At 38.5% G+C, this 9,992-nt stretch overlaps 2 protein-coding genes across 2 annotated transcripts in view; one reads left to right on the plus strand and one right to left on the minus strand.

Annotated features, from left to right (window-relative positions):
• LOC115750563 (protein FAR-RED ELONGATED HYPOCOTYL 3) overlaps positions 1 to 9,992 on the plus strand; it is an 874,908-nt gene that overhangs the window by 398,617 nt on the left and 466,299 nt on the right. The gene's annotated exons all lie outside the window — the stretch shown is intronic.
• LOC115750570 (pentatricopeptide repeat-containing protein At1g63330-like) lies at positions 20 to 2,293 on the minus strand. The gene is made up of 2 exons (XM_048285944.1): positions 2,135 to 2,293; positions 20 to 2,071 (listed from the first exon to the last, which is right to left on the minus strand). The coding sequence occupies exons 1-2, from the start codon at positions 2,199 to 2,201 to the stop codon at positions 165 to 167; spliced, it is 1,974 nt and encodes a 657-aa protein (XP_048141901.1). The 5' UTR covers positions 2,202 to 2,293; the 3' UTR covers positions 20 to 164.

The raw sequence follows: 9,992 nt of genomic DNA on the forward strand, positions 1-9,992 counted from the left end.
GGTGGTTCGATTCAGTCAACAGTGCCCAGACTTAAAATAACTTCAGTAATGGGACAAGGGACTGAAAGAGATGATGTGACGAAGAAAACTTGCCTTTGGTCTAGTTTACTCTTCATACACATTTCAGATGAAAAATTGGACATATCTCAGAGCCAATGGAGAGCTCAACTAGGAAAGGAAGAAGTTCCATTTGTCATGCAATATTTAACCCACAACTCCATCGTTCCTACATTTGCAGAAAAACCCCTTTCAACCATTTCACCAACAAGTTGCGCTGCTCTCGTATTTTCATTATTTTTTAGTAGTCCTTGTATAATTGAATTATAAGTGACGCCATCTGGAAGGCATCCATTTCCTTCCATCTCCCTTAGTAGCTGATATGCTTCTTCCGTGCGTCCCCCTTTGCACAATCCATGCATGACACTACTATACGTCCACACATCAGGTTGCAAGCCTCGAGCTTGCAAACAATTAAACAGATCCATAGCATCATCGAGCTTTCCGGCATTACACATGCCGTTTATCAGAATAGTGTAAGTCACAATGTCTGGGACGAATTTGGAATCTTCCATCTTTCGAAGCAATGTAATAGCCTTGTCAATCTGCTGCACTTTACACAAGCCATCCACGAAAGCGCTCAAGATATAATGATTAAGAGAGAGATCGCGAGATTGCATCTCGTTGATTAGCTCCTCCGCGGCTTGAAGGTTCCCAATCTGGCAAAATCCGTTTACAAGTGTGCTGTACGTGATGACATTAGGAATCAAGCCCCTTTGCAGCATTTCTCCCAATAGCATCTTTGACTTGTCAACTCTTCTCGCTTTGCAGAATCCATTAATCAAAGTGGAGTAAGAAACAACATCAGGTGAGCAGCCTCTTTCAACCATCAAATTAAGCACTTCCATAGCATCGTTCATTCTATTTTGCAAACAATAACCGTTTATCAATGTATTATAAGTGAAACTATCAGGCATTTTACCTAATTGAATCATCTGGTCGACTATGTTCTCTGCCTCTACAAGCATTCCCTCCTTACAATGCGCATCCACCAGAATAGTGAAGGCTTGTACATTCGGCATTACTCTTCTTTGCACCATATCACTCAGCAGTCTTCCAGCCTCTTTCAATTGGCCGGAATTGCAAGCTCCTTGAATGATGGAGGTATAGGTAACGATGCTCGGTTCAATTCCTGCCTTCATCATCTTCTCCAAAAAGACTGTAGCATCTTTCCATTGGCCTAGGTTGCAAAAGCAATGAACCAAGGAGTTATAAGTGAATATGTCGGGTTGGATGCCTCTGCTGGTCATCTCTTTCAACAATACGAGAGCATCTTCCACCCGACCTACATTGCACAGACCATGGATCAAGCTGTTATAAGTAACAACATCTGGTTCAACGCCTTTCCCACTCATACCTTCGTGCAGTCTCAACGCTTCTGTGATCAATCCCTCCTTGCAAAGAATATCAATTATTATGTTATATGTGAAGGCATTGATCCTGCAACTTCTATCTTCCCAGTCCCTCAGCAATTCAATCGCCAATCTGGCATTACCCGCCCTGTATAATCCCTTCATGATTACCGCATACGTGGTCTCATCAGGTGCGGGGCCATTTCGTCTCATATCATCGAGGAACCTCAATGCTTGATCAGTTTTGCCCTTAATAAGGAGACCATCAATTAGGGTGCTCAATGCGACCACATCAATGGGAAACCCAAGCTTCAAGATTCTACCCAGGATAGACAATCCCAACTCAACCCGCTTTAAACGGCAAAAGCAATTCAACGAAATACTCAGCAAAACAACATCATGCTCGATCCCCAACGAAGGCAGCTGCTCAATCAACCGTTTTGCAGTGGAGTACTGCTTCATCCTCACAATAGAACCCAACAGCAGACTAAAATCCCTGGTGGAAGGCAAAGGGTTTGTCTTTATCATTTTATTGAAGCAATACGAGGCATCACTGACACTCTTAAACACACCTCCATTTCTGCAATGTTTCCTCACGTAACTCAAGAGCTGGTTCGGGTCGTCTACATGAGGGATAGGGATCGAAGAAAACCTTCGACCACCGTGAAACGAGAAACGGACACAAGAAGGATGAAGGTGATAGAGAAAGCAAAGGGATGACAACTGGCTGGAGATGGCAGCTGGAGCACGAAGAAGGAAGATAGAAGCACCATAAAGACTCGTTCGCTCCATCAGCAGATGAATTTGAAAACTGAATAGCTTCTTCTTTAGAAGATCGAGGCACTGTATACACAAAGACGTGAACTTGATTTCAAATAATATCACAACATCAATTCTCATGAACTTTTATAGGTGATCATTTTGAAGAAATTTCGTTTTTTGTTCGAAGAAGTGATTCACACAAAGATTTATTTCTCTGGCAAGTAGTTGAGATTTGCTGGATCATTGGATGGCTTGATAAAAATGAGATAACTTGATAATGGGCATCAAACATTATATACTTCAATGAGTTTATGTGTATAGGCATTTGACACAGAATTAACCTCAACTCACTCTGTGTCCTAATTCAAGACTGAAATTTGATCGGATGACCGAAACAGAGAACAGCAATTTGCCCATAACAGGTCAGATTCACATATTAGATTTTGGAGAATCTAGGCACATTTAAAATCCTAATTTCTCAAACATACCTGACTCTAGTTGCCTCGAAGTGTATAGCATTTGACACAGAATTCCCGTCAACTCATTCTGTGTCCCAATTAAGACTGAAATTTGGCCAGACAAACATACCTGACTCAGCTATCCTATTTCAACGGCAAAAACTTGAGCATTCCGCTTCATAAACAGCGATCTTTTCGAGAAACAGAACTGTCCAATGAGCTAAGCCGAACACACAAACACACACACACAGAGGAGGGCAAAACGGAACTTGAGCGGTGACGGACTACCGAATGCTTCGGAGATTACTGTTGGAGCGGCGAAACCAGGAATCGTTTCGAGCGAGGGAGAAGCAGGCGAGGAAGGCGACGGAGACTCCAGTGGTGGACGGCGGCGCGTGGGCCAGTCATTGGTGGCAGGGATCCACGACGAGAGAGGCGAACAAGAAGAAGAGGGCAAAGAGAGGCGTCGAGCGTGAGAGTGAACAGAGGGCAAAAGGAGTTTCTTTTTTTGACATTAAAAAATGCGTACACGTCAACACACAGGGATTTTCCACTCTGGTCTTTCGTTCATATTGCTCTGTTTAAATACTTCATGTCAACGTACCAATTTTGACAAGATTGCATCACATATAGATTTTATTTAGGAGTACCAATTTTGAGTCTTTATGTGAGAAAGAATTAATTTAGAGCAAACGTGTCGTGAATTACCACTTCGAAAACTTTGATAGTATTAACCTAAAAAAATTTGAAAAGAAAAAAAAAAGATGCCGAAATACCCCGTTCACCGCTTTTTCTTAAAAAGACTCCTTTAGAACACGCATTTCTCGAAATTTCAAAGTGTCATGGAATCTCTCTTAAATAGAACACCAGCCTATACCAAGGCAACTTCAATAGCTTATCCTCCTCTTGATGGTTCCCTGAGCTTAAAATTTTCACCATGAAAAGTATGAAGTTTTTAAAATGAATCGAATTTGGAAGTCATACTCCATTTCCAAATGCATTATTAAACTAAAAAAATCATGTAACCTTCATGTTTTCATACTAATGGGTACAAAACTATAATGGATATATGTAAAACTTTGAAAAGGGCTAATGACACCGATGGGTCTTTACTTTTGTATAATGTGAATCCATGAAGTTACCATTATACTTGCGATCAATGTATAGAGTCTAAAAATTTTCATGTCATATCTAATGTCATCCCTGAACTCTCTATTTATTCAATTGGTTCCCCTGAACTATTTTAGAGTAATAAATTTTATCCTCACGTTGGTAAGCGCTAATGAAATTTACTGACATGGGCAACAACCTAAAAACATTAAAGTTGATTGGAAATGACTTTTATATATTTATACATCGAAAAATTATACTCGTCCAATTGAGCTATTTAATTAAAACAGACAAAGTTTTCTTTGCTCAATCAATTAAAAGATATTCACATTTGCCTAACTCTATTCAATAGTGATTTTAAGTTGTTTGAAAAATTCGTACGGGGACAAGAAGAATAAGGAGAATCATTAGTAACAAGTATGGATTCTTTTTAATGGGACCGGTTGGTTACCGGGTTCAGTTGGTTCATTATGCTCTGCTCTAAAACCAAGTACTAGTCATTCCCAATCATTTAAGTGTCATCAACATAAGCCAAAATAAAAACAGAGTGGTAGTGGGGATTAAGCTCGAGAACAGGAATTGTATTGCTAGAGTGGCAATGGGGAATAACTTTGAGGTTCAAGTATTTGAAAAGAGATTTGTGGTTAACTTGGCTGGGAAGACCTGTGATTGTAGGGAATGATATTTATCTGAAATATCATGTAAACATGTGATATGTTGCATTTGTTTCGTGGAGTTCGATATTAATGATTACATTGATGACTGCTTCAAGAAAGATGCTTATGAGAGATATTATCGACTTTCCCTCCCAGCCATGAATGGACAACAAATGTGGCCCAAAGTCATTGGTGAGCTAATCAAACGCCCACTTTTCAGAAGGAAAAGGGAGAGAGAGAGAGAGAGATAAAAAAAAAAAAGAACAGCAAAATTAAGGGCAAGGATGAGCGAAGTAGCAATGGTAAGAAATTGAAGAAAGTTTGAGTCCAAATGCGATGTTCAAATTGCCTTCAGTATGGGCACAGCAAAAAAAAACATGTAAGAATGCTACAGCCCCAAGGCCACCCGAAGTAAGCTTTATTTGACAATTATGTGACTTTTTCTAATAAATTTTTTTGAGGGATATCATGACGGTTAACGTTGGTGTTTTTCTTTTTCACACGTAGGTAAAAAGAGGAAGACAAAGAAAGATACTGGGTAGGATAGTGCACAGGCCAGTAGACCATCTAAGATGGACTCTGCTATTGTCAGAAAGTAGAGAGCACAAGTCGGTATTTCTTTAGCCTTATTCTATGTTCGTAATACTTTTGTATGTTGTGATTAATATTGTATACTCATTTTGTATCTTCAAGCTTGACAAGGATATGGACTTTTTATTTCTGAAACTGGGAATTCATATTTAAGGGTATTATCCTTGTTTAATGTTCTATATGTTTATCGAAAAGGAAAACAAGTTCACATGTCAGATTTTTTTTTTCTTTACTACATATGCCTGGGAGTGATAGAGTTACTGGCATGGGTAGTCCATCCTTCTCCAACATACAAGCAAGAGCGAACCAATCTCAATTGATATTTCAAAGTCTCCATGTACTGAACAATCTGAAATCAGTGGGGGATTGTGAAATTGTGGACCAAGAAATGCTAGTTGATGTTCAGTGCTAGCTGTGCTAGCTGTTAGATAGGGATTTTTGTTGCAGATTGAAAAGTGCTAACATTTTTTTTTTTAATGGATTTGGTTGAGTACTATCTATTCGGCCTGCGGATTTGATAATTTTTAGTTCAATTTCTATACTTGGAGTTTAGGTTCAGCATTTTGTAATGATCTTACTGAAGGCGATAAGCAACTTTTTGCACCTTGTATTATTGCTTTTCGATGGAAAACTAGTGATTTCTAGACGGGCAATATATTGTGAATGAATACTCTGTGATGTTTTTGCATTAGTCTCATGTATGGTGTGAAATTTTGGAGAAACGCTGTGAAAACCACTGCTAATGTAAGTTTCAAAAGAATAAAAAAAACATAGGAAAATTGTTGCGAGCTCTCCCGATCAGATTATCAGTTTGCTGTTGAGAAAGAGGCTTCTATGCACTACCTTTGGAAACATTTATCATATGATTCAGGTTAGCCGAGAAGGGAGGCTGTTGTCCATTTTGCAAATCAAATAATGTGGTACAAAACATAGTTGTTTAACAGACATGCAACCTGCTTTTGACTTGTGCACTTTGTGTCTGGTCTTTCGACATGTACCGTTTGTGGTGCTGACATTCGTTGAAGGTAATTGGTTGGATTATTTGTGGTAAAGCTAATGATAAAAAACAAGCTAATACAGTAACTTTTGTATTTGTATTTCAAGATCACAGAATTACAACTCAAATAGGTCTTTCACCAAGTTACAAACAAATAAATCGAGAAGAGAAAATGGGAGATGTTAAAAAACGGCTACAAGATGCTCTGAGTCATCCAAAACACAACTACATTTCGGTCGACCCCTACTGAAGGATGCCATGGATGTGAGAATGCTTTCTGAAAGCACCACCGTCAATAAAGGTTTTTCCGCATCCTCCGTATCATAGCTACATAAGTTGGCTCTGACTCTGGCTTGGGCACCTTTGCTCCTTTTTCCTTCTCTTTCTAGACCTTCAATGTGTTCTCTTCAAGTGCTGATGTTCAGTTGAAAATCCATAAGCTTCTTTACTCCCATCCTTCAGTAAAACACATCAAGAAAAAATGGCTTCATGAGCTTCTTCAGTTCTGAGTAAATATTATGCAGTATCCTGAAAAAATCATACATGGATTCCTGTTCTCATTGGCATCTGACAGGAGACGGCTTCTTGTCCTTCTGCTGGTCCCGTCTTTGTGTAGGACTGTATTATTTTTCATGTAGCACATTGACCAAATAAGTGAGAACACTCGTTCAGGAAAGACAAATATAAGTTTAACTTGAAATTTTTATAATATTGAAACTGTATGGTAATTTTTTAAATCTTATATGCCCATAACACGTTACCAGTACACAACCCACACACACGACTTAAAAGTTATTCAACTGCCCCAAAAGAAAGATCTCATGCCTGCTTATATGAGTCTGATATCAGTTTCAGAAGCCTTTGCGATTATCAAATGCAATGAATTAGATATACAATATCTGTATTGCAGAACCTGATCGCATAAAAATGCTGGAAATTGAATAATATCTGCAACTCTTCCCATTGCTTCACACTGAAAAAAAAAAGAAAACAAAGGAAAAGAAAGATAATTGATACTGATTAGCTTGCAGTATTTACACAAACAGCAATTCGGGCACATACTAATTACAGAGAGACAAGAAGAGACAACAACAACATTAGCAATTTGCACCATGAACAAGAACAACGGAGCTCCTCTTTAAGAAAGGAGAATTCTTTAACAAAAAATCGAGCTGTAATGTGTGCGACAGATATCCAAGTCCAGCACGAGCACAAAACAGCAATGGTTGAATTCGTAAGAAAACAAAAGAATGAACGTCGACCAAAAAAGACACCACCAGGAATTCCAACCCAGCACTTCAAAAGAAAATAGTATTAGGAAGCAGAACCGGAAGCAGAATGGCAAATCAAAGAGATGCAACTAGCCCGAGCTCCCATGGAAGCGGAGAAGCTCTGGCTTTGTTGCGTCGAGCAAAGCAATGGAGAGAGCGACCGCTGGCTTTGGTCTGATGTGTAGTTGTTTCTGCCTGACATGATGTCATGTTTACTGCAGGAAATGATACTGATATGTGTTTCCTATACTTCTTATAGGCTTCTCAAATTGATTTTTTTTTTACCACGAGAAAACCTAAATGACTAAAAGCTAATGACTAGTATAAAAAAATCAAACTTGCATCGTGTGTCTAATCCATGCGGACGTCACGGGGTTTGTTCCTATAATTCTAAATCGAGTCTTCAAGAAACAGCAATCGGAGACGCTAGGACGTGCAAGATACTGCAAGATCAAAAGCCTAAATCAATAGAAGGAAAAGCTGCCTAAAGGCTGAGGAAATGGTTACGACCTTGCTAAACCTGGTTGTGAACATACCATATATGTCAAACTCGAAGCACAACTCTGTGGTGAAATTCGGGAAGAAACAACCATGACTTTGTCCCCAGTATTTACATAAGGAATGGTACTCGAAAATCATTAAGGAGGTCGAGAACAAATTTGCACCATGCAAGATAGATGCCATGTGAGGATAAAGTCAATTTCAAGGGACCCAAATACGAAAACCAGAAACGCAAAATGGAATTATCAGCATAAGACTGAACCAAACAGCATCTAATAACACAGTAGGGGTTTTCGATATGTCTGTTTTAAGTAATTTTTTAGAAAATTCATAAAAAATCCATAAAAAATCAAAAAATAGCAAAATCAACTTTGGGAACCTTGGCCAAGCCTAGGGGACCATTTTTGAACAAAAAATAATTTTTTGCATTTTTTGCAATTTTTTTATTTTTTTCTGAAAATAGAAAAATACTTAGAAATTCGAGAAAATCCGGCGATTCTGCACTGTTGACACCTGATTTTTGATCAGTCAGTTTTCAATAAATTTTTCAAAAATTCATAAAAAGTCAAAAAATTGCAAAATCTACTTTTGGAACCTTGGCCAAGCCTAAGGAACCATTTTGCTTCAGAAACCAACTTTCTGTGGAGATTTTACGTTTCATCGTAAAAGTGGCTTTGCTTCAGTTGCTAAACCCATGAATCTGCGTTTTTCAAATCAGGAAATGGACAAAAGAGACAGCTGAGGAGTTGATCCTCTTGTGATACATGCAAAACTTCAATTTGATCCTTTTGCTTGGCAGGTCGTTTTTTCTGAGTTCCATTGATCACGTCTATCAAAGACTCTTCTCCAAAATGCTTGCGCGCTACTATGATGGTGTCAGCAAACAAAGAGTAGAGGGTGTGACAAGAGACAGACTGTCCAGGCAAATCCTCCTGTCCTAAGTGATCCACTTAACAACAAACAGAAAAATGTGTTCCTGAGCAAGTAATTGAAACAGATAAAAATGGCAAGGAATATACCTCTGTTGACAGCCAAACCTATTGATCAGGAAAGCAAATAAATTGATGCAGTGGAAAAGACGATGGATATTTACACCATCTAGGACCGACTGTGATGAGGTTGAATGGTGTTCGCTAAAGACGTCTAGCGTTTGGAATGTCTGTCAGCAGCGTTAATGTTCACCCATCACAGATAATTCAGAAAACCCCTCACAGTGCAAAGGAGAATAAGATACTTCAATTAATTTTCATACACTTGCAGGCATGCTCTGTAGTCAGCAAGACGTTACTTAAACTTCACTGTTAATTGCATGTAAGAAGCAGAGCAAATAACCCAAATATGTAATCGACCTGTGGTGATAATCTGAGCACCCAGCTCGACCCAAATATTCTCCACTGTTGATTCAAATACCATCCACTTCAAGGAATGCATCTTCTTTGAAGTATCTATGGTAAATAGAACATCGAAAAGATCAGATTGTGCTAAAAAAAAGAATATAACAGAAGACTTAGATCTCTCAGTAAATAGGACATTGAAAGGATCAGATTGTGCTAAAAAAAGCAGTATAACAGAAGACTTGGATCTCTCTCTCAAAGCACGTATACAATAGGCTAATCAGGACTTATGGCATAATTTACTTTATTGAATAGCAACGTTATTTCTATTAACATCTATTTAGTTCAGTATCATCCTCAGACAGCTTGATCATTTGTATGAATTTCACCTGCTTGAAAAATATTAGGCACCAGAAGCACTAACCAACTAAGTACACGTACCAGACTCAAAAGTAAAGCCATTGAGCAAACACTCTCTTAAAATAATTTGATTTAAAATCACAAAGATGTATTTTCTAGGGAAAAAAAAAAGAACAGGGAAGTACCAGAGCAAGAACTCTTGTGGAAACAGACTACTTCTCTTTAATCAACTGCGAGAATAGTAGAACACTTACGGCATTGATTCCGCCATTCGCCCTTGTTTGCATTTAGTGAATGATTTTCCTTTTTATGAATTTTAGAAGCTTCTATTTAAAACAAGGATCACATTGGACATTAAAAAATAGTTCGGAAACTTGATTGAACCAAAATTCATAAGTTATCCCAAGAAAAAATGGCAGATAATTGGATGAAAAAGAAGAGCCAACAAAGCAACAAATGGGGAAAGGCATCAAGAATCGGTGGTATGGCGACCATGACACCGATTCACACAAACTACTACTAGTCCACTGCGTCTCCTTAAAC

The sequence above is a fragment of the Rhodamnia argentea genome, chromosome 10 (assembly GCF_020921035.1).
Source record: "Rhodamnia argentea isolate NSW1041297 chromosome 10, ASM2092103v1, whole genome shotgun sequence".
In the NCBI taxonomy this organism is placed as follows: domain Eukaryota; kingdom Viridiplantae; phylum Streptophyta; class Magnoliopsida; order Myrtales; family Myrtaceae; genus Rhodamnia; species Rhodamnia argentea.

Excerpts from the sequence above, each read along its gene's own strand:
- LOC115750570 (XM_048285944.1), bottom strand. The coding sequence starts at position 2,201 with ATGGAGCGAACGAGTCTTTATGGTGCTTCTATCTTCCTTCTTCGTGCT. Across the intron at positions 2,072-2,134 it reads TCCAGCTGCCATCTCCAGCC|GTGGTCGAAGGTTTTCTTCG; the intron begins AGTTGTCATCCC and ends TCTCGTTTCACG.